General features: G+C 46.1%; 1 protein-coding gene across 1 annotated transcript in view; it reads left to right on the top strand.

Annotated features, from left to right (window-relative positions):
* LOC140394450 (ubinuclein-1-like) overlaps nt 1–24,753 on the top strand; it is an 84,226-nt gene that overhangs the window by 50,536 nt on the left and 8,937 nt on the right. Inside the window, exons 9-16 of the mRNA XM_072481724.1 lie at nt 2,644–2,688; nt 3,286–3,404; nt 4,889–5,011; nt 13,919–14,062; nt 14,888–14,938; nt 16,312–16,354; nt 18,960–20,204; nt 23,745–24,015. Coding sequence (XP_072337825.1) covers nt 2,644–2,688; nt 3,286–3,404; nt 4,889–5,011; nt 13,919–14,062; nt 14,888–14,938; nt 16,312–16,354; nt 18,960–20,204; nt 23,745–24,015 — 2,041 coding nt within the window. The remainder of the gene's footprint in view (nt 1–2,643; nt 2,689–3,285; nt 3,405–4,888; nt 5,012–13,918; nt 14,063–14,887; nt 14,939–16,311; nt 16,355–18,959; nt 20,205–23,744; nt 24,016–24,753) is intronic.

Raw genomic sequence — 24,753 nt, 5'->3', positions numbered from 1 at the left:
CTGTATCTCCGACTTCACCACCAGGCCCTGTATATCGTTCTCATTCTCTGCTGCTTTCGCCTTCACGACCCGAAGCTCCTGCTCCTGGGTCTTTTGTTCCTCTTTCAGCCCTTCAATCGCCTGTAATATCGGGGCCAACAACTCTTTCTTCATTTCCTTTTTTATCTCCTCCACGCAGCGTTTCAAGAACTCTTGTTGTTCAGGGCCCCATATGAGACTGCCACCTTCCGCCGCCATCTTGGTTTCTGCTTGCCTTCCTTGCCGTTGTTCCAAAGGATCCGCTGCAATCCGGCCACTTTCCTCTCCTTTTTCCATCCGTGTCCAGGGGGAACACCCTTCTGGTTTACCGCACGGTGTTTTTAGCCGTTAAAATTGCCGTTGGGGCTCCTATCAAGAGCCCTAAAGTCCGTTCCACCGGGAGCTGCCGAAACGTGCGACTTAGCTGGTCATCGCCGCACCCGGAAGTCGAAAGTGATCACTTCTGAAAGAGTAGCAATCCCTCAGCCTAGATTTTCTGCCCTTGTCCTGCGTAGGGCCTCAGCTTTCGGAGCTGAGAGTGCTACTGCACAACCAAGCTAACCGCTACTGCACAACCAAGCTAACGGCTACTACACAACCAAGCTAACCGCTATTACACAACCAAGCTAACCGCTACTACACAACCAAGCTAACCGCTACTACACAACCAAGCTAACCGCTACTACACAACCAAGCTAACCGCTATTACACAACCAAGCTAACCTCTACTACGCAACCAAGCTAACGGCTACTACGCAATCAAGCTAACCGCTACTGCACAACCAAGCTAACGGCTACTACGCAACCAAGCTAACGGCTACCACGCAACCAAGCTAACGGCTACTACGCAACCAAGCTAACCGCTACTACGCAACCAAGCTAACCGCTACTACGCAACCAAGCTAACGGCTACCACGCAACCAAGCTAACGGCTACCACGCAACCAAGCTAACGGCTACCACGCAACCAAACTAACGGCTACCACGCAACCAACTCTACGCAACCAAGCTAACCGCTACCACGCAACCAAGCTAACCGCTACTACGCAACCAAGCTAACGGCTACTACGCAACCAAGCTAACGGCTACTACGCAACCAAGCTAACGGCTACCACGCAACCAAGCTAACGGCTACCACGCAACCAACTCTACGCAACCAAGCTAACCGCTACTACGCAACCAAGCTAACGGCTACTACGCAACCAAACTAACGGCTACCACGCAACCAAGCTAACGGCTACTACGCAACCAAGCTAACGGCTACCACGCAACCAAGCTAACGGCTACCACGCAACCAAACTAACGGCTACCACGCAACCAACTCTACGCAACCAAGCTAACCGCTACCACGCAACCAAGCTAACGGCTACTACGCAACCAAGCTAACGGCTACTACGCAACCAAGCTAACGGCTACCACGCAACCAAGCTAACGGCTACCACGCAACCAACTCTACGCAACCAAGCTAACCGCTACTACGCAACCAAGCTAACGGCTACTACGCAACCAAACTAACGGCTACCACGCAACCAAGCTAACGGCTACTACGCAACCAAGCTAACGGCTACCACGCAACCAAGCTAACGGCTACCACGCAACCAAGCTAACGGCTACCACGCAACCAAACTAACAGGAGCCACGGTTTTATTCTAAAAGCCTGAATGATTGATTAAATTTTGTCTGTCCAGGTTTCCTGTTTACTGATAAGCCAATAAGAAAATGGCAGCACCCTATGCAGCAAAAACAAATCACTAATCATTTTAACCTCATTTAGACAAATATGCTAAATTTTGTAATAATATTGAGAACTCGTAGCCATTTGAGTTTTGTGCAAAGTAGTTACTCGTAGAACAGAAACACTTGGTTGCTTAATCCAGGTTTGATTCCTGTTGGAAAATAAAATTATTCTGTGACAAGTGTTGCTTTCCAGGCAAACAATGATGTCACTTCAAATATTAATGTTTACAACATATATTATTTGTGTATAATCTTCAAACTTGTCCCCTATAAAGTTACATTAAATTCATCTTGGCAAAATTGAATATTTGGATTTTTAAGTTATTAGTATAACAGTTTCTTCTATTGTTGAGTAAAAGTATTACTTTCATGCTGGGTTTGTTTGATTGTGCCACCCTTAGAAAGTGATCACGAGGAGATAAGATCATACACACTTCATTTATACAGTCTTCTCCTGATAATTCAAAGATACTTCTTGTGCTTAAACTATCAAATCACCCAGTAATTTGAATAAACAGTCTGTAAGTGACTGGAAAGTAGGATTTTAGTGCTCTGATATTCTGAATGATCACATAATTTGAACAAAGTCATTTTGAATTAAGAGGAGTAGACTCTTGAATTCACGAAGCATGATCTGCCAGCATAAAACCATGTCAAATCGGCAAACACATCATTGTTTTGGGTGAATTTAACTTAAATGTGAAGTTAGAACTCATTCTCATACGTGACCAGCTTGTCTCCTGTTTTGGCTGCTATGTTGCTTTCTCCATAAAATATTTTTTTGGACAAAGTGAAAGAGTGGGGGAAAGGAATTCTATACTCTCCTAATTCTGATGTGGGAGTTCTGTTAAACAACTAATTTTTTTGTCCTCTTAAAAAATTATTGCAGACTGGGGCAAAATGGCTGGTAAAGACAGGTGAATGCTTTATGCAGGTGAGCATTTATACAGGTTTCACTGACTATCGTAAATAACAAATGAATTTTAAAGATTGTGTGTGAAACTCTTTAACGTCATGTTTGGATTGGTTTATACGTGCGTGTGGTGTGATCTTAAAACCGTTTTTCTATACGTAACCTGCAACAGTCTGATTACACCGTTTTAAATTATATTTAAACCAGTGTTTAGTATTTCACTTGGAGCCATTCATATCCTTCTGCTTAGCCTCACTTTGTGCTTGGCTAATTTGACCAGTTTCATCAGGAATAACATTTGGATTGCCACTTCTTCAGGCGAGCTTCTACCACCAAGTATCAGAGCTCCTTTTAGTGGCAGAAGAAAAGTCTACATCGCTGCATTTCATTAAAAGATTATGTTGTGTAATATTAACAACCTAGATTTACTAATATATCAAACGTATGCTGTAAATCTTGTGTAGAATTAATGGTTTTACATTTTTTCAGGGGCTGGGGGTGATCAAAGATACTATTTTTAAAATTCTGAATCCGTGGTATTACCTGGGCCTTATTGATAGGTGCTGGAATTTATTATCGAAGAAAAATGTTTTTTGTTTTTAATTTGTTTTCTTGCAGGATGGCCGGCTGAAGGAACCAATATATAAATTGAAAGAGGCAATTGGGAAAGCAATGCCACATCAGATGGCAAAGTATCAAGATGACTGCCAGGCTCACAGCCAAGCTAAATTTGCTAAGTATGTGCCACATTGCAATACAGTAGATTGCACTTGCATTGAAAACCATTCAGCCCCTCGGTCTATTCGACTGGACTCTACTCCCTCAACCAACCATGGTTCAAATTTCATAATGCTCATGCCTAATAAAAATCCATCAGTTGCAGTTTTGAAATGTTCCGCTGATCTAGCCAAACAGCCATCTATTTTGGGAAGGGGTGGAGGAAGCGACGGATAGGAAAAGAGTTATATATTTCCACTACCTGTTGTTTAAATAAGTACTTCCTGACATCCCAAATGGGCTAGCTCTGTATTTATCGTTATTCCCCCTTGTTCAGGGCAGAATCACCCCCACCCCAGTCAATCTGTTCCACTGCTGCCACAAACTGGCGTCAACTTGACATTGTGGAAAATTGCCTGTGTATGTCCAATCTGTGAAAAGAGGACAATTCCAATCTGACCAATTTCCACTCCACGAGCCTACTCTTTAAGCATTAGCAAAGCGATGGAAGGTGTCATCTTCAGTGTTATCAAGTGAAAATTGGCAATAACCTGCTCACCAATGCCCAGCTCCGCACCTCATTCCAGCTTTGGTCCAAACAAAGTCAAACAAGCTCAATTTCAGAGGTGAGGCAAGATCGACTGCCCCTGACATCAAGGCCACGTTTGGCATCCAGAAGCTGTGGCAAAATTGAGGTCAATGGGAATCATGCAAAACTCTCCATCGATTGGAGTCACACCAAGCACAAAGAAAGATCATTGAAAATGAATCGACTGACTTACTAACTATGCACAAATTATGGATTTACTTTTGTTCTTTATTGAAAAACGAGAATCGTCGAATCCCTACAGTGTAGAAGGTGGTCATTTGGCCCACCCCGTCTGCACAAAACCTTCAAGGTGAGCATTCTACCCGTGTCCACTCCACCGACAACCCTGGCCTCTCCGCGTAATCCCATAACCTAACCTGGACACGAAGGGGCAATTTATCATGGCCAATCCACCTAACCCGCACCTTTGAACTGTGGGAGGAAACCGGAGAACCCGGAGGAAGCCCATGCAGACACGGGGCGAATGTGTAAGCTCCACACACAAGTCGCCAGAGGCCTGGATTGAACCCAAGTCCCTGGTGCTGTCGCACTGCTGCCTATAATTTAACTAAGTGGAAAGTAAAAAGTACTTGTTTTAACATAACATTGGGTGTTTCAATGTTGACATTTTGTCATTCTCTTTATAATCCTGCAAGCAATAAAGCTTTATTTCTAACCTCCACCATATTTCTGTGACTTAAATAGTTTTGTTTAGTGTGGGATCATAAACTTTTTTTCAGGTAGTTATAAAAAGTGTTGTAGTTACTGGTCAACATGATTATTCATTTGTATGTTTGTAAGAAGCATGGAGGCACCAATAAGCATTGCCAATTAATCATTGGGTTTTCCGAATCATGCAGATTGGGACCGATAAGTTGGTGAATTTTCAATTTATTTCAAATTCTTGACCTGCAGGATGATGGGGGAGGATAAGGACCAGAAGGAGAGAATGTTCTCTGATGATGATGATGAAGAAGACAAGTTGGGAAGAAGAATTGTGGGACCTCGTAAAAAGTTTCACTGGAATGAGGAGATCAGGTTTGATATGTTGATTGTTGTGACAAACCACATAACGACATTTGTAACAATAGTATGCCTTTTAAGTTCACCCGGTTATTATCCAATTCATTGTGGATTACATCTGTGCTGTATATGATAACTCACTATGGACATAGTGATTGACAGGACTGCATGTCAAATTGGCCCACTGTTACTAATGTTGTGTAGCTGAAATTATCAGGAAGAGAGTGAATATTTGTTGGTTAGTAGAATAGATTATTGGTAATCCGAATGGATGAGGAGAACCATGAAGGATCTCCAATTTAATGGAAATAGGTTTGAGGGCTACAATAGGAAATAGGTGCACTGGACTACAATACAAATAGAGCAACTTGGGAGGCTTCTGAATGCCATAATGCAGTTTTGGTGGGCGATTTATTTGTTTTGGAGGGTAATCGGGATATTATCCAAGACAGTCTAATTCAAAGTGTGCAAGAGTCAAATTTCAGAGCTGTGTAGCATTGGTCAGGAATGGGACAAGTGAGGTGAATACCATATTCGTGTTGGTGAAGGAATTCAGAACTTTTTGAGGTGGTGGACAATTTAAGGATCAACAGTAGTTTCTGCAGTTTTAGAAGTTTAAGACCGGAAGGGGAGATTGCAAGGCCAATTGGTCGGTTGTTCGAAAGGTAAGAGGGGGACCACCTTACGTAGAATTTTGATGGTATTCTTCAGGAGCAATGGGAATAACAGATCAGATAAATCAGAAACAAACTTGGAGCTAGGTATCTCACGTTTGATGAGATGCCATTGGAGGTCAGGATTTAATGGCCCAAGTGGAGATAAAACGTAATATTGGTCATAATGGCAGGACAGAATGGAACAATGGTGGAAGGTGCTTTAGTGAGATCAGCAAGTCTAGGTTTGGAGGAGAGAACAAAAGTGTGATAAATATTTTAAATAAAGATGTATACTGAGCTGAAATTGGGACATTTATTCAGGTTTTGTATTTTACTGTGTGTGTTGAGCATTTTAAAGTTGTGCACATCAGATCATGATTAGGGGTCGGTTTGCTCAGTTGGCTGGATGGCTGGTTTGTGATGCCGCGCAATGCCAACAGCGTGTCTTCAATTCCCGTACCGGCTCACATTATTCATGGAGGCCCCGCCTTCTCAATTTTGCCCCTCACCTGAGGTGTGGTGACCCTCGGGTTAAATCACCACCAGTCAGCTCTCTCTCAAAAAGGGAGAGTGGCTCATCATCCTCTGGGACTGGGGTGACATTTACACTAGATCATGCATTCATTATAATTAAACCATATCCAGAAACTGGTATAAATCTTTGTTTGCGCCATGTGGATGGTAATCTGGTGGGACAATTAACTGTTCATTGTTGTCCATTTTATTCCATTACTCTGAACCCCACCAGGTTATCATTGTTGTGGTAAAGATAAACACTTGCCTCTGAGCCTTAACCACATGGTCTTTAAATGGTAGCACTCTATAGTGTAGGAGTCTGATATTTCCAATTGTTGGTTTATTTGTGTGTAATTACTAAACAGTGCTGAATTAGTGGCCCTTTTGTGTGGTGAATTCGCAAATGATAAATGTGCTTGAAACTGTATGAGCCCATTTTGTGATCACCCTTTGCAGCCAGAGGAGACACTTAAATCTGGACTTGAACCTGAAACTAGACCAAATCTTGGATATGTTGCAGCCAAAAACAGTCACGTTAAAGGGAAATGTAGGCTGTTGAGCTTGCTTCACGTTCTCTTAACTGTATTCAGCAAGTAGAATTGTGGTGTTATATGCATGAACAATTTAGAAGTATGGAATTAATCACCTTCATATTATACATTGGAGTTGAGATTTCGATCACCATCTATGCTAAGGGAACCTCGCCAAATTTTGCACAATCAAGATGAGTGAGAGTTTATGTAACCTTGTTGCATTTTCAAAACATCAATAAATCAGCTAGTGTGTTAAGTCTTGCATATCAAACAGTTCGGAGCTCTTGTATCCTGATTTCTGTTTGGACCGCAACTCCTTTTTAAAAAAAAATATTTTTTTTAAATTAAAGTCTTGCAAGGTTTTTCATAATAAATAGTAATAATCCTAACACAGCAAAATAGAGTGAACATTAACATAGTGTAAAAAGAGAATATACAATAGCAGTTGACTAGACGTGACTCCTCGCGCCTCAGTCTTCCCACACCCTCCCAACGGAGCCCTCACCCCCACTCCCCTACGGGTCGCTGCTGCTGCTGACGTTTTAATTTTCCCTGAGAAGCCTTCGGGCGGTATTATGCCCCCGCTCAACAGCAGCAGCTCTGTACACTTGGCAAAATTATTTACACGCATCTGTTCGTGGTGTTGTCGTCCCTTGCTTCTCCCAGACGGAGTTCGCTGCCGTTGTCGTCTCGTTCCGCTTCTGCGCGCTTCTGCGGCCCTCCCGTCTTCCCCGTTTTCTCTGTTCCTGTGGATGTTAAGTTTGTCAACGTTTCCCTGCCTCCCCCTCCCCCTCCCTGGCTCTCCTCTATTGTTCCGTCTCTTCCCTCTACCCCGCCCCTGTGGCTCGCCTTTCCTTCCTCTTAGATTTAGCTGTCCCCCCCTCCCGGTCTATCTCTCCCTCTCATGCTTTGGCTACTCTCCCCTGTTTCTTGGCTACCTGGCTATTCTTCTGCTTGTTTGTTGGCCACAAACAGGTCTCGGAACAATTGGGTGAACGGCTCCCATGTTCTGTGGAAGCCGTCGTCTGACCCTCGGATGGCGAATTTGATTTTCTCCATCTGGAGAGATTCCGAGAGGTCGGACAGCCAATCTGCAGCTTTGGGTGGTGCTGCTGACCGCCAGCCGAACAGGATTCTACGGCGGGCGATCAGGGAGGCAAAGGCAAGGGCGTCCGCCCTCCTCCCCAGGAATAGATCTGGCTGGTCTGAAACCCCGAAGACCGCCACTTTCGGGCATGGCTCCACCCTCACCCCCACCACCTTGGACATTGCCTCAAAGAAGGCTGTCCAGTACTCCACAAGTCTGGGGCAGGACCAGAACATGTGGACGTGGTTGGCTGGGCCTCCTTGGCACTGCTCACATCTGTCCTCCACCTCCGGGAAGAACCTACTCATACGGGTTCTTGTTAAGTGGGCTCTATGTACCACTTTTAGTTGCATTAGGCTGAGCCTTGCACACGTGGAGGTGGAGTTGACCCTATGCAGTGCTTCGCTCCAGAGTCCCCACCCTATTTCAATCCCCAGGTCCTCCTCCCACTTCATTCTTGTTGCGTCCAATACGGTGTCGGCCCCTTCTACCAGTCGGTCATACATGTCACTACAGTTTCCTTTATCTAGTATGCTTGCATCCAGTAACTCTTCCAGTAGTGTCTGTTGTGGTGGTTGTGGGTATGTCCCTGTCTCCTTTTGTAGGAAGTTTTTTAGTTGCAGGTACCTTAGCTCGTTCCCCCTGGCTAGCTGGAATTTCTCTGTCAGTTCGCCCAGTGTTGCGATCCTGCCGTCCGTGTATAGGTCCCTGACTGTCAATGTCCTTCTGTCCTGTCCACACCTTTTTGAAGGTGGCGTCAGTCAGCGCTGGCGTGAACCTATGGTTGCTGCAGATGGGAGCTTTACCCGACATTCTGGTCAGGCCAAATAATTGCCGTAGTTAGTTCCAGGACTGGAGGGTGGCTATTACCACCGGGCTGCTGGAGTGTTTTCTGGGTGGGGATGGGGATGGGAGCGCCACCATGGTGAGGGCCCGGAGGGAGGTCCCCATGCAGGAGGCCTCTTCCGTACGCACCCACTCTGCTTCTGGCTCCTTGATCCATCCCCTTATTCGTTCGGCCGTCGCCGCCCAGTGGTAAAGTTGTAGGTTTGGGAGGGCAAGCCCCCCCCCCCTGGATTTTGTTTTTTGTAAGACCTTATTTGGGATCCTAGCATTCTTTTCCCCCCCCCCCCCCCCTTTGAAAAAGGCCTTGGGAATGTAGATCGGGATGGATCTGAATAGGAAGAGTTACCTGGGCAGCATGTTCATTTTTGATCGTCTGGACTCTCCCCGCGAGGGAGAGTGGGAGTGTGTTCCATCTTTGCAGGTCCTTTTTTACTTCCTCAGTCAGACTGGTGAGGTTCCATTTGTGGATCCCTTTCCAGTCATAGGCTATTTGGATCCCCAGGTAGCGGAATTTATGTCGGGCTTGTTTAAGCGGCAGTCCCGTTAGGGCTGCCCCACCTACTTGTGGGTGTACCGGGAAGATCTCGCTTTTGCTCATGTTGAGTTTGTAGCCCGAGAAGGCGCCTAACTCTTTCAGGAGCGCGATGATTCCGTCCATGCTGTTCTGTGGATCCGAAATGTAGAGGAGCAGGTCATCTGCATAGAATGAGACTCTGTGCTCTCTGCCTCCCCTTCGGATCCCCCTCCAGCTTTTTGATGCTCTGAGCGCGATTGCTAGTGGTTCGATCGCTAGAGCGAACAGCAGCAGGGACAGTGGGCATTCTTGTCTGGTGCCCCTGTGCAGTTGGAAGTATCGGGAGTTGGTATTGCTGGTCCGTACGCTCACCATGGGAGCGTTGTATAGGAGCTTTACACAGGAGGTGAACCCTGTTCCAAGCCCGAACCGCTCCAGTACCTCTGAGGTATTTCCATTTGACTCTGTCAAAGGCCTTTTCTGCATCTAGGGAGATGATCACCTCTGGTGTTCTCTCCCCGGAGGGGGCCATTATCACGTTCAGCAGGCGTAAGCTGTCTACGAGGTAAGCTGTCTACCTTTGACAAAGTCCGTCTGGTCCTCTGCGACAACCTCAGGTACACAGTCTTCTAACCTTTTGGCTAGGATTCTGGCCAGTATTTTGGCGTCTGCATTCAGCAGTGAGATGGGTCTGTATGACCCACATTCCGTTGGGTCTTTGTCTTTCTTAGGTATCAGTGAGATTGAGGACTCTGCTAGCGTGGGCGGCAGTGTGCCCCTCGCTAGCGAGTCTGTGAACATCTCCCGCAGGTGCGGGGCCAGTGCTGTCGCAAATGTTTTGTAGAAGTCCGCCGGGAACCCGTCGGGTCCTGGTGCCTTCCCCGCCTGCATGGAGCTAATGCTGTCCATGATCTCTCCCAGTGCTAGTGGTGCTTCCAAGCCCTGTTTTTTGCCCTCCCCACGACTGGAATGTCCAGTCCATCAAGGAACCGTTTCATCCCAGACTCCCCCATTGGGGGCTCTGAAGTGTACAGCCCTTGGTAGAAGGCCTTGAAGGTTTTGTTGATCTTTTCTGGTTCTGTTTCTAGCGTGCCTCTGGTATCCCTGATTTGTGCAATTTCTCGGGTGGCTGCCTGCTTTCTCAGCAGGTGTGCCAACAGGCAACTGCATGTGGGGGCTTTGTCTCCGTGTTCGTATAGGGTCCCACGTGCCTGGCGGAGTTGGTGCACTGCTTTCCTGGTGGAGAGCAGGTCAAAGTTCCTTTGTAGCTCTTTCCTCTCCGTCAGGAGCTCTATGGTCGGGGCCTCGGAGTATTTACGGTCTACCTGCAGTATGCAGTCGACCAGCTGCTGCCTCGCCACCCTTTCCTCCCTATCTCTTCGTGCTTTGAAAGCGATGATTTCCCCTCTTAGTACGGCCTTTAGTGCTTCCCAGAACGTGGCGGGTGAGACCTCCCCGTTCTGGTTGTTCTCTGTGTACTCTGCAATGGCCCGTGATAACCTTTTGTTGAAAGCCTTGTCTGCTAGTAGGGCGACGTCCAACCTGCATGTGGGGCGTTGGGCCCTGCCCGTCTCCAGCCTCACGTCCATGTAGTATGGAGTGTGGTCTGATATCACAATTGCAGAGTATTCCACATTAGTCGTTGCGTCGCTATGTCAGGGATTTCTGCCATGGTCTTCTTGATGAAGCTCGTGTTGTCCCAGTTGGGTGCGTACACGTTAACTAGTACTACCGGTGCCCCATCCAGGGCCCCGCTGACCATGATGTACCGTCCCCCTGGGTCCGTAACCGGCTTTGTCGCCCTAAACATTGTCCTCTTGCCGATCAATATCGCCACCCCCCTGGCCCTTGTTCCATAGCAGGAATGATAGGTTTGTCCCACCCAGCCCTTTCTTGCCCGCAGTCAGTCCTGCTCTCTCAGGTGTGTCTCTTGGAGGAAGACTATGTCGGCCCTCATTTTTCCTAGGTGGGTGAGGACTCTGGATCTCTTCACTGGGCCGTTCAGTCCCCTTATGTTCCAGGTGACTATCCTGGTGGGGGGGGCTTCTGCCCCCACGCTCCTGTGGGATTAACCATACTTCCCTGGTGGACGTGCCCCTGCCCTCCGGGGTTTCCCTTTGTTAGGGGGCCGTCCAGGATGACTGCTGTCACTGCTCTCTCCACGCGGTCGGGTCCCTGCGCTCCAGGGTTTCCCTTTGTCCCTGGGGCACCCGACATGGCCGCCCACTGTGCGTCCGCCATGCGGGTAGCCCCCTGCACTCTGGGGTCTCCCTTCGCCCAGAGACTGTACTGGGTGGGTGCTTGCAGCGATTCCTTGTTTCGAGCCCTTGGTTGTGGCACTTTGTAGCCCAATTCCTTTTCAAACCTTGTTTGTCCCTCCTTCCCTGTGCCGCCCCTCCCCGGTCTCTCCTTCCCTGCCCCCCCCCCCCCCCCCCCCCCCCTTACCGGTCTCTCCCCTTTTCCCCCCCTCTCCCTTGTACCCCTCCTTTGTCCCTCTTTCCCCTGTTCCTGTCCCAGTTTGCTCTCCCGTCTCTGTTGAGTGGTCCCCCCCACCTCCAGCCTGATGCCTTCCCCCCTGTTGGGGGCGCGCTGCGGCCCTGCTTTGTTGCATGCCCCCGGCGCTAGCTTTCCCGCTAGTACGGTGGCCCCCCTCTCGGGAGTTACTGTCTCGCTTCTCCCCTGCCCGGCCTCTACGGTTTTCTGCCCGCTCTTCCCCTATCCTACCCTGCACTCCTCTTGCTTGCTCTCCCTTCTCCGCTACTCTCGTTCCCTCGTGCTGGGGCCTGGCCTCCCACCTGAAGCGGTCCCTCGGGCAGTGGTCTGTTCTTAGTTCAGGGTGCGCTCGCCGTGGTGTGGGAGCGGGGGGGCCTGGCGTTGCCTCACCCCCCCCCCCCCCCCCCCATCGGCGTGTTGTTGCCCCCTGCCAGGGGCCCATCATTTCTACCTTCGCTGGTGGTTTTCCAGCCCGTGTTCCTCGACAAACTTGTTTACTTCGGCAGGAGCTTTAAAGAAGTATTCTCTTTCTTGGTATGTGACCCAAAGTTTCGCTGGGTACAACATACCAAAACGCACGTTGCTCTTGTGAAGAGCTGCTTTCGCTCTATTAAACTTGGCCCGTCTCCTGGCTAGGTCTGCCCCAATGTCCTCGTAAATTCTAATGGCATATCCTTCCCATTCGCAGGTTCTGTTTTTCCTGGCCAAGCTTAATAGGGCGAAAGCAGCTCTTCACAAGAGCAACGTGCGTTTTGGTATGTTGTACCCAGCGAAACTTTCCCTATCTTGGTACCAGTGCAGTTCAGCTATAACTGCTCTCGGGTGTTCACCTGCTTTGGGCTTCGGGCGCAGCGACCGGTGTGCTCTGTCCATTTATGGTGGGCTGGGAAAGGTTTTCTTCCCCACTAAGGTGCCCAGCATCTCGGCCACGTATGCTGTGGGGTTTCTACCCTCGATCCCCTCTGGTAAGCCCACTATCCTGACATTTTGCCTCCTTGAGCAGTTTTCCTGGTCGTCCACTCTGCCCTTCAGGCTCCCCTGTGTTGTGCCCAGTCTCGCCACCTCCCTCTCCAGGGCCGTGATCCGGACGCTCACGTCAGTCGCTGCTTTCTCCAGCTCCTTGATGGTCGCCTCTTGGGCTTCCAGTTTCTTCCCTTGGGCGTCCAATTTCTCCTCTGCTCTGCCCAGGGCCTGCTGCACCTCCGCCAGGGCCTTGGCAATTGCTGCCTGCACTGCGGCCTCTATGTCTGCCCTAGCTTCTGCCTTGTTTACCTGCTGATGTTCCCTCAGCGCATCGGCAAAGGCTGTCTTCCAGTTCCAGCTCCGGCTCCCCCCTAGCCCCGGGGGAGATTGCACCTGTCTGCCCAGCTCTTTTTGATGCGGCGATACTTCCGTTGTGCCGCTTTGCTCGCTGATTGGCTTGTCTGAACTGGCTCGCCCATTGCCCCGTCTGCCTTTGGTGCCCCTTCTCCCTCGGCTTTGGCTGCCTTCTGGCATTCCCCCACCCCCCCTTCTTATTTATTTATTTATTTATTTTCTTTCCCCCCCCCCCCCCCCCCAATCCCTTTTTCTTCTCCCCTCCCTTCTCTCCTTTACCACTTTATTTTTCCCTCTTTTATAAAATTCTTCTCGGATGTTTTGGGTGAGAACAAGAAAAGTGCAAAAATATTTATTTTTTTAAGTTTTAAAAGTTTTCTTTTCAGGGTTTTGTTTTTGCAAAAGTTCTTTTTTCCTTCCTTTTCCCTCACTTACCCAGGTAGAGAGAGAGAGTGGCTTCTGGTCCAGAGTCTCGGATGGTCCCTGCTTCGTTCCCCGCTGCTCGGTCCGGGCCGCCGCTCGTCGCACCCTGCGCTCTCCTGCTAGGGGGGGTGTCAGTCGCTCCTCCGTTCCTTCCTCGCTGCACGTTCGGCCCCCGTTTCGGTCCTGGCCACCGCTTGTCCTGCCCTGTGCTCTGCTGACGTGCGTTGGGGTGGTGGGGGGGGGGTGCCGCCGGATCGCTCCTCTCCCGAGGGCCCAAATTAAATAAAAAATTTGACATTTTGTTTTTAAAAATCCGGAGGCCCCCTGAAAAAGCCCCGACTTCGTGGAACTGCGGGAGCCTTTTTGCTGCGTCCGCTCACGAACGTGCCCGGAGCCTGTCTGGACCGCAACTCCTGACCAATTAAGAGAAAATGACACATGGTTGATGTTCTCGGGGTACTTACTCTATGCCCTTCTTGGCATGTCAACATACTGTACCACCAACTTTTTACACCTCTTTATTATGTTGTGATACAGAGGCTTGCTGTGTAGTGTGGTGAGGACAAAAATGGCTTGTTATGAGCAGGAGAGAAACAAGACCCAAGCTGCAGAAGACTACCTAAAGTCTTTTCTTGAATCGGAGGTCAGACCACTCTGGCCTAAAGGATGGATGCAAGGAAGGTGTGTGGCAACTGTGTATTTTTTATTTACATTCTTCATTGTTGATCCTCTAACATTGTTCTGGAAATTGATAACATAGTCCCATGCAGCGCTGCCCCCTGTGCTGTCAGGTGTTCTGTGCATCCTGCAGATAAATGAGCCAACCTCGCACCATAGAGTGCAATCAGTTCATTTGAAAGTTTGTAAACAGCACATGTTTCAACTAAGATTAAGTATTTCCAAGTTAAATGAACATCCTATACAGAGTGAGTAATGAGCATTAAGAGGCACGAGAGCTTCTCTATCAGCTGGTGCCTGCAAAAGTAAGATGGCGTGACAGTGTGTGTGCCTGCGTTCCTCACAACATGTGGTGTATGGCGGTCTTGCCGATGCTGTGGATGGGGGCACACTCTGCCATTAGGAGGATTATACCCATCAGTACCCCTGGATCAGTACATGCCACGCAGCATCAGAATTGTAGGCCTTTGCTCCAGTATCTGTAACTTTCAGGGCCAACTGCAAGAATAACCGCTTCTATTAAACATTTTCATAAATTCATTTTTCTAACCGTACAAGCACCTGTTCAGGATTGCAGGCTACAAATTAAAATCTTTTAAGATTTAATAATGATTCTGCAGTTTGTTCATTAGCTGAATCTCCCAGGTAGTTTTCTGCTCACCCAATATCTCCAGTGTGGACACTTAAGTTATAAATTACTTGAAAGATAATTTCTGCTGGTGATTGCAACATGGCATGGATTGTTTAAAAGATTGTTACATGGTCCACATGGAATAAACAGTAAGAACAAAAAAACGCAATATATTTAGATTTGCTTTTCCTCAACAGAACATTATTCAAAGAAAGCAGGAAAGTACATGTTCATGTCACCTCAATACTGTGAGTATTTGCAGCTTTACTGCCGCTGTGTATTTCCTGCCCTTTTTTCCCCCAGCACAAGCAGCTTCAGTAACATATCTGCTAATCCCACTGAGAGAACCTCATGGAATGTTAAAATGGTGTCTTAACATCTTTAAATTAAATTAGAATTTAAATTAAATTAAGTCATTCGTATTCTAAGACACAAACACTTTTTTAACGACACTGTTGAAATAGATTTTCGTGTTAACTGCCTGGACGGTGATCTGATGGTGTGACTTAAAGTGTGACTTACTAGCTCTTTATAGAACTACCTTATTTTCATTCCACTGAAGTCCAGTTCTTGGGCAGCACGGCGGCACAGTGGTTAGCACTGCTGCATCACAATTCCAGGGACCAGTGTTCAATTCCAGCCCCAGATGACTGTCTGTGGAGTTCGCACTTTCTCCCCGTGTCTGCGTGGGTTTCCTCCGGGTGCTCCGGTTTCCTCCCACAGTCCGAAGATGTGCAGTTTAGGTGGATTTGCCGTGCTAAATTGCCCCTTCGTATCCAAAACCTTAGGTGGGGTTACGGGGTAGGGTAGAGGCATGGGCTTAAATAGGGTGCTCTTTCCAAGGACCGGTGCAGACATGATGGGCTGAATGGCCTCCACTGTAAATTCTATGGTTTTTTTGGAGCACAACCAAAGACCAAAACTGCTCATTTTGTGCATAATATTGCAGTGCCACATTATTGCAGAAAAATGGCTTTGTTCACCCATCTGATACTATGACCAATCAGATCCCTATATTGCTCAGTACAAGCAATGTGACACCATAAATCTGGGTGGGGGGGGGGGGATTCAAACCATTTTAAGTTGTTGCTCTAGTATTCCATTCCCCCTCTTCGTCTCCCACCCTCCTTTTGTGAAACATCCATCCTGGATATTTTACCCACTCTACCTGGCCTGGAACCTGCTGTGCATTTTCCTTGGACGCAATGCAGCAGAGGTTCACTAGAACGGCACCTGGGATGAGAAGGCTGACTTGTAATGAGAGGCAGAGTAAATTATACCCTGTACCTGTTGGAGTTTAAAAGAATGAGAGGTGATCTCATATAAGCGTCCAAGATTGGAACTGGAACTGAGCAGGTACGGTAGAGTGGGGTGTGTGCCATCATTGAATATATTGAGTACGGCCTACTACTATTTTTTATGTTCGTGTTCCAGTTTTCATCCCTCCCTCACAGAAGTATTGAAGCTCCCTGCCAATCTTCAGGTCCATTCAGCAGAATTATACGCAAAGCACAATTTTTACCGTTGAACCATTACATTGATCATTATATTTGGCATTGTGCTGTGGAAGTACTAAGATACAGATAACTGCAAACTTAACATTGATTGCATTTTAATTTAGAATGAAGAAGAAAGTCATTGCTGCCCCAAAGACTAAAATGAAGGTAAGTGCCACCGGTGTATTGAGACAAGATCCACAATTGAAATATATTTTATTGGCAAGTAATCCTTAGGCATTTGACTTCTTTATCACAATTGTCTGAAGAATTTTTTTACAATGATAGTTCTTGAGATGGGACAAATTAAAGAAATTGAATTTCTTACTAATTAACAAAGTGATTAAATCATTTGACTCTGGACCTGTTCCATGCAGCATCTGAGCTGGGCGAATGTTATCTTGGCTCTATATATAGAAATGTATTCCGCAGCATTGGGATGCTTTACTTTGGCAAAAACACAAAATCCAATATGAACATCGATTATTTAGCAAGGACTTCTGAACAATTAATTAAATATAGTTGTGGGCTTACTTTCGCTTCAGTAAGCGTTCATCATCATCATCATCATGTGTGCTCTGCCCAAAGACAGGTCCTTGGCTTAGAATAATCTTCCCACTTCTCTCTACTGCGTGCCATTCTTTATATTTGGCAATAACGTCCTCCAATTTTCAAGCCATCCAACGTTCCTTGAAATCCTCCCTCCATCGTGTCTTCTACAAGTGTTACGGGGAAGCGGTGACACAGTGGCGATGTTATTGGGTTAGTAATCCTAATGCTCTGGCAACATGAGTTCAAATCTCATCATGGCAGCTGGTGGAATATGAGTTCAATCAATAAATCTGCAATGTAAAGCTAGCCTCAGTAATGGCAGCCATGGCCATTAGTATCAATTGTTGTGAAAACCCATCTGGTTCACTACTATCCTTTTGGGAAGGAAATCTGCCGAGCTTACCTGGCCTGGCCTACCTGTGGCTCCAGACCCACGGCTGTGTGGTTGACTTTTAATTGCCCTCTGAAATTGCCCAGCAAGCCACTCAGTTCAAGGGCAATTAAGGAGGGACAGCAAATACTGGACTTGCCAGTGGCACCTACGTCTGTGAAAGAATAAAGGGGAAAAGTCTATGTTTCTCAGAGAAACCCAGGGCTGGATTCTACAGTCCCCCAGTCACTGTGTTTCTTGGCTGCGCGCCATTCGCTAGAGGCCGAATTATATTTTCCAGCCGCTTGTCAATGGGATTTTCCATTGTAGCCACTCCGCACCGCCAGGAAATCCGCTGGCAGGGGTGCATTGTCGGCGGGAAAAGTGAATCGCAACGGCCAGAGAATTCCGGCCCCAGTCTCTCCTTTTTCCTAATTAAGTCATTCAATCTCCTAAGCACTTTGTTACTTTTACTCTCCATCGGATCCTTTCCATTCTCCTTCAAACCCACATTTCAAAGCTATTTAGCAAGTTGGATTCCTCTTTCTGCAGGGCCCAAGTTTTTCATCCGTGCAAAACAAGGCTCAAAGCTCTTTACAAGCCACTTTTTTGAGTTATTTATTCAGCTTTCTGGTTAGCAGCTGTCTTCTTACCAAACATGGCCTGTCCCATTATAGAATAGCCTTTTGGTGCATCCATTTAGTCATCTTTTACACATTGGTTTTGTAAACCTCTTTAGTGTGCAGTGTAGTAAGGCATATTCAAAGAAAAGGCTAATTATTGCTCCATAGCTTAAAAGGCCCGATAAAAATCACCAGTTTTTTAAAAATTACTTTTCCTGAGTAACAAAGCCAGGGCTCAGTGTGGAGAGGGGCGAACCCCTAATCCAGCTCCTTGCCTGCTCCAAAAACCAATTCAAATTCAAATTGAATCCAATTCATGGTCTCCACAAGAGAGGCATACCAGATCCAGGCATTACACCTGATCCCACGTTCATCTTAGCCAAAAGGCCAAGAAGGGGAAGTCGTATGTCAACGAGGGAGACTGTAGATGATTGGTAGCAGAAAACTCAAAATGGGTATCTAGGCTGTGGGATTAATTTATTAGTTGAAATAGCAATTCCCTTTTCCTAGGGATATTCTTGGGGAAGGGGGGCGAATTAGAAACTGCATGCAAATTTAGAACCGCCATATGGGACCACAGCACTGGATTCACCGGTCCCGCAACTGTGTTTCTAGGTGGTGCATCGTTCGCTGGTGGCTGTATCCTCTGTTCCGGCCGCTATCAATGGGACGTCCCATTGAAGACACCCCACGCCGCCGGGAAACCCAATGGTGGGGGTGCTCTGCCAACGGAAACACAGAATCCCAACGGTCGGAGAATTCCGGCCATAATCTTTGGTTGCACCTTTGGTTCCCTGAACACCGGGAATGGAGAAATAAAAATGCAGAATGCCCTTTGTACTGAGGGGGATTACTTTATTCTTCAGATGTGGCATTGAAAAAGAATTACTGGTTATAGTTTGCTTGATGAACTGTATTTTGTACAGCAGCTTTGCAGAGTTGCAAAATGTTAGTTATTAATCCACCTCCACACAATTTGCAGGCCAAACTGTGCCTTTACGCAGTCTTTTCAAGTAACGAAATGTCCAATCTCTGCAGCAAATAAAGTACCATTTCTTGTGTACAAGTTTAAATAATCGACTCTATTTTAGAAATGAATGAAATTCAAAGAAGTAGTGAAAAGAAAAGTAATTTAACAAACGACATTACAGTGAGGAATACAACGCAATATAAATTTGTCTTTTTAAGGGGTTGAACGTGAATGCATTTTTTTTTTTTTCTTTTACAGGATCAGATGCTCAAGACTGAACGAAAATTGCAGCAAACAAGTACCCCAATTCATTGCAGTAACGCTGGTTCCACCGTGCAAGGATCATGCACTCCACCTATCACTCCAATTAATGTCTCAGTTTCCTCCAACGCTGCTCAGAGTTCCAGTGATACGACAACCCCCCAGTCATTCAGTTTAGACGATTCCCTCGATGATGATCTACCCAATAACCAGCCTTCTCTGGAAGATGTGTCTGTCGCACTAGCTGCTCTCAATGATGCTGCAGGAGGCACCAAGAACTTCAGTTCTCTAGTATCAAATTCATTGAGTGACAAAGTAACGGTCGCGGTGTCATCAGAGAAGAAACTTTTGCAAAAGGTCCCCGCTCCCTCTTCCGCTCCATCGCCTGCTCCTCAGTCACATTCACCTCTCAATCTTTTGGCTGGACAGGCATTCGCTTTGGGACAGTTGTCTCAGGAAAGGACTTCAGAAAGTACCACTAGTCTCATCACTGCCTTTAAAAACATTTCTTCAGCAAACAGCAAAGGTTTCGCAGAGACTCCCCAAAATAAGCTGAAGCATCTTGGTGTGCAACGTACATCTCAGTCCCAAGTTCAAAACCAGGTGTCGACACAGGCTGCGAAACAGTACCATCAGACCAGCTCACATCAGAAAAACTTCATGTCATCACCATCTTTTAGCATAAGCAAACTGCAAACCAGTTCTCAGACTAAAGCTACTAGTCAATTGCAACAACGGCCATTAATTCAGCACCTAAAAACCTCAACAAAGACTCAAAATTTTCATTCTGTCTCATCGTCTTTAGCAAGTAATGTACAGACTTCTCCCAGCCCTCACAGAACGCTTGGCACTTCAATTACTTCTGTCAGTTGTACAGCAAAACATACCAACTCTCCGAGCTCTGCAAATCAAACCTTCAAGTCTCCGATGACTGTTGTCACAACAGCTAAGCATTCTATCCCTTCCAGTAGTCCTACTCAGAACGTATCAAGTATTCAAACTTCTGTGTCCAGTAGTTGTCATTTAAATAGACAGTCTCCATCTTCAGGACAGGCGTTAAATCGGCAGTCACCTAATATCAATGTAAAGAAGCCTTCAATTTCTCAGAAACTTACTCTAGTCGCCCCTCCAGGTGGCAGTAATGGAGATTCAAGTAGTGGCACGCAGGGTGTAGCTAAACTACTAACTTCTTCTCTTAAATCTTCAGCTGTTAATAGTTCCACTGCCTCAGGAGCAATACTGGTGAGTGTAAACAGAAATGTATGGATTTATTCTTAAAATATACATGGGTTTAATAACTGTTGGAAAGGAGGGATTAAAATAATATAGTTTAGCATACTGTTTGGAATTTAATTGCATTTTGAATATTCTGTTGTTTGCTGCTTTTCCAATTATTTAGGTTAGGCCAGCAGTTACCACTTATTCAAATTAAAGTTATGTCTCCTGGTCATGTTTGGTCATTTTGTGCATTAGATCATATATATCTGTCTCAAGATTTTATTTTTCTGAAATGTTTACTTTCAGAAACGAGAGAATGGTTTAAAAACTTGGGTGTTTCATTCTCGCATACAAGCCCTCTCGCCGATATTCTTCCTTAACTCAGGTCTTTTCTCTCGCCTGTAAGAATCAAGCAATTGGCCTATATACAGTTATACCTCGTTTCTATCAGACCATATTCAGCAGTTGGAGGAAACTAACCTGTGGACCTGCGGAGGTTTTCTGCTAATGTTTTTGCCAATATTTCTCAGTCATTTCATAGAATTTACAGTGCAGAAGGAGGCCATTCGGCCCATCGAGTCTGCACCGGCTCTTGGAAAGAGCACCCTTCCCAAGGTCAACACCTCCACCCTATCCCCAGAACCCAGTAACCCCACCCAACACCAAGGGCAATTTTGGACATTAAGGTCAATTTATCATGGCCAATCCACCTAACCTGCACATCTTTGGACTGTGGGAGGAAACCGGAGCACCCGGAGGAAACCCACGCACACATGGGGAGGGTGTGCAGACTCCGCACAGACATTTAAGCGTTATAAAGCTGAATTAAGATTACCTTTCTGAATCACCTCACTTAATTCATGATGCATGTACACGCTGAGGCATTCTTCTGCCATGATAACATCCGACGTGGCTCAAATGTAAAGAAAAACAACGTGCTGTGTGGCTTGGCTTTGGTTGTGGTGTTTCAGTTTAATTTTCAGATTCTGGCCCTTGTTTCACTGTTGGTGGTTTTCTCCATACAGCTGTCGAGGCCCTAGGTTGTGGAATTTGTTAAGTGTAATGTTCGTCATCCTAAGTGCGGCCCATACGCACATTTCGGATCTCTGTTACATACAGATAATAATTAGCTTTGACTTTCAAAAATGTTGTTGAATCGTGTGATCTAATTGACCTAAAAAGATGCACAAAATGTGATTAGCAGCAAAGTTTTCACTCCAATCTTTTCAAAACCTGAGGCAATCAGTTTCCTCCTTTCTCTTAAATTTCTCACGGTAAAATTAAGCAAATGTTAATTCCATGTGTTACGTAATCTGCTTTTAGGTTGAAACGAATGCAAAAACACCAAGGGCATTGTTACAAGAGTTACCCCTCCCAAATTGCATTCAATTTTCTTTTACTAATGCTACTTAATACTGACCGGGAGATGGTGGCACAGTGGTATGTTGCAGGGCTAGTAATCTGGAGGCCCAGGCTAAATATGTGCCGTAGGCACATGGCCGCTGATGGAATTTAAATTCAATTGGATAAAAGGAAAGAAAATTGAAAGCTGGCCTTGGTAATGGTGGCACAAAACTATCACCAGCTGCAGTAAAAACCCTTCTGGTTCACTTTTGACCCAGTGACAGTGAAGGAACGTCTATATAGTTCCAAGCCAGGATGGTTTGTCTTGAAGGGAAATGGATTTGATGGTGTCCCCGTGCTGCACCTGTTGCCCTTGTCCTTTTAGGTTGTAGAGGTTCTGGGTTTGGAAGGTGTTATCAAAAGAGTCTTGTTGAATTGTTGCAGTGCATCCCGTCAGATGGTACACTCTGCTGCTACTATGCATCAGTGGTGGAGGGAGTGAATGTTTAAGGTGGTGGACGGGGTGTCAATCAAGAGGGTGGCTTTGCCCTGGGTGGTGTCGACCTTCTTGAGTATTGTTGGAGCTGCACTCATCCAGGCAAGGGGAAAATATGACGTCCCACTTCTGACTTGTGCCTTGTGGATGGTGGACTGGCTTTGGCGAGTCAGGAGGTGAGTTGCAGAATTCCCAGCTCGGCCTCTCGTAGCCGCCATATTTATATGGCTGGGTTCAGGATTTGGTCAGTGGTAACCCCCAGTATGTTGATGGTGGGGGGAGAGAGAGAGAGAGGGATCTTGGTTAGCTGGTTAATTTCTCTCTTGTTGAAGATAATCACTGTCTGCACTTGTATGTCACAAATGTTTCTAGTCACATATCTGCCCAAGCCTGATTATTGCCCAGGTCTTGCTGCATATGGACACAGACTGCTTCAATACCTGAGGAGTTGTGTATAATGCTGAACACCGTACAATCGTCAGCAAACATCCCCATTTCTATTCATTCATGGAATGTGGGGCTCGCTGACTCGGCCAGCATTTATTGCCCATCCCTAATTGCCCTTAAGAAGGTGGTGCTGAAAACCATATGCTGTAGGTACACCTACTTTGCTGTTGGAGAGGGAGTTGAAGAATTTTGACCCAGCGACAGTTAAGAAATGACGATATATTTCCAAGTCAGGATGCTGGGTAACTTGGAGGGGAACCTCCAGGCAGTGCTGTTTCTAGATGGTAGTAGTCGTGGGTGCTGCCTAAGGAACTTTGGTGGTTCTTGCAGTGCATTTTGTAGAGGTACATATGACTGCTACTATGTGTCAGTGCCGGTGCTGGAGTGAGTGGATGTTTGTGGATGGGGTGCCAATCAAGCGTGTTGCCTTGTGGATGGTGTTGTGCTTCTTTGTTGTTGGAGCTGCACTCATCCAGGCAAGTGGAGAGTATTCCTTCACACTCCTGACTTGTGCCTTGTAGATTGTGGACAGGCTTTGGGGAGTCAGGAGGTGAATTACTGGCCACAGGATTCCTAGCCTCTGCCCTGCTGTTGTAGCTAAAATATTTACATGGCTAATCCAGTTTCTGGTCAGTGGCAACTCCCTTCCCAGAATATCTTTTGACCGTATGATAGAGGGAAAGTCATTGGTGAAACAGCTGAACATGGTTGGGACTGAACTCTCCAGTGATTTATTTGGGACTGAAATGATTGACCTCCAACAACCGCAACCTTTGTGTTAAGTATGAATGACCAGAGGAGAGTTTTCCCTCTGATTCCCATTAACTTGAGTTTTGCTAGGGCTCTTTGATGCTACATTTAGTCAAATGCGGCCTGATGTAAGGGCAGTCACTCTCCCCTCACCTTTTTATTTCAACTCTTCTGTCCATGTTTGGATCAAGGCTTATTTGAGAATTAACATGGCATTATACCGATATATAGCTTCAGTATGGATTTGTGCTGTCTGATAGAACCTAATATGAAAGATGATCATACTGTCCAAACATTTTCACTACCGAAATGAAATGCCATTTATTTATTGAGTTGCTTAAATTATAGACCTGTTAACCAGCAATTATTTTCGGGTGCTATTACACAATATCAAGTATGCTTATATTGCATTGCTTTCAAACTATGAAAATCATAGTATGTAATCCAGGCTAAATGAAGCTTTAATTGAAATAAAAATTTTAGTACTGTCTTAACATCGGCATTTATGTTGATATTTTCTGTCTTAGTCTCTACAGGCTACCACAGGAGCAGCGTTACTCGCCAGCTCTCCATCTTTGAGTCTTCTGTCACCTTCCTTTAATGCAGCAAACCAGAAAATCACTTCAGCAACCCTGAGCCAAGCCTCACTCGGGATGATGCCAGGCATTGTTCCTATGCACTTTACGTTCCCCACCGTTTTAACATTAGGCTCAGACTCTACACCAAAATCTGCTGTATCAACAGATGCAATAGTCACGGGACCTGCCCCAGGAACATTCCACCATGGCCTTGCGCATAGTAAGTTGTACGTTCTGGAGATTTTGAAGGGTGGATCTTGTTGTTTGAGATCTCGTACAACACAATTCTTTGGCAGCATTTACAGGAGTGAACGTAGAGAATATCATTCCCTTCAAAATGTAGAGAGCATATTAAGAAGTAATGAAAATGGTTATTCTTAAATTTGTTACTGTTTCTATGGCGAATATTAGTGTATTGAAGGTAAGTGTTGATGATCCGATTGAAAAATCGGCTTGGTTAAACCCAAACATATGCTGTTAAAATCACCCGTGCTTTAGTAATGGCACCATTGTTGATTCCTCTTCTGTGAACTGTTGGAATCAGTAACTCCCAAGCCATTTATTCCCAAACATATTATCAAATGTTAGTATTGCATGACATATTCAAATAATTGACAAAGGGGAGAAAGTGGCCTAGTGGTATTGTCACAAGACGAGTAATCCAGAGACCCAGTGCTCCAAGACCCAGGTTCAAATCCCACCACAACAGGTGGTGAAATTTGAATTCAACAAAAATAAATTTTGAATTGAAAGTCTAATGATAATGAAACAAAACCATTGTCGATTGTCATAAAAATCCACCTGATTTGCTAATGTCATTTTAGGAGGGAAATCTGCCATTCTTCCCGGTCTGGCCTATATGTGACTTCAGACACACAACAATGTAGCTGACTCTTAAACTGTCCACTGAATAACCACTTGGTTCAAGGTAATTGGGGATGGGCAAAAATGCTGGCAC

The sequence above is a fragment of the Scyliorhinus torazame genome, chromosome 17, assembly GCF_047496885.1.
Source record: "Scyliorhinus torazame isolate Kashiwa2021f chromosome 17, sScyTor2.1, whole genome shotgun sequence".
NCBI lineage: Eukaryota > Metazoa > Chordata > Chondrichthyes > Carcharhiniformes > Scyliorhinidae > Scyliorhinus > Scyliorhinus torazame.
Note: the sequence above shows the minus strand (reverse complement) of the source record. Positions and strands in the feature narration are given on the sequence as shown.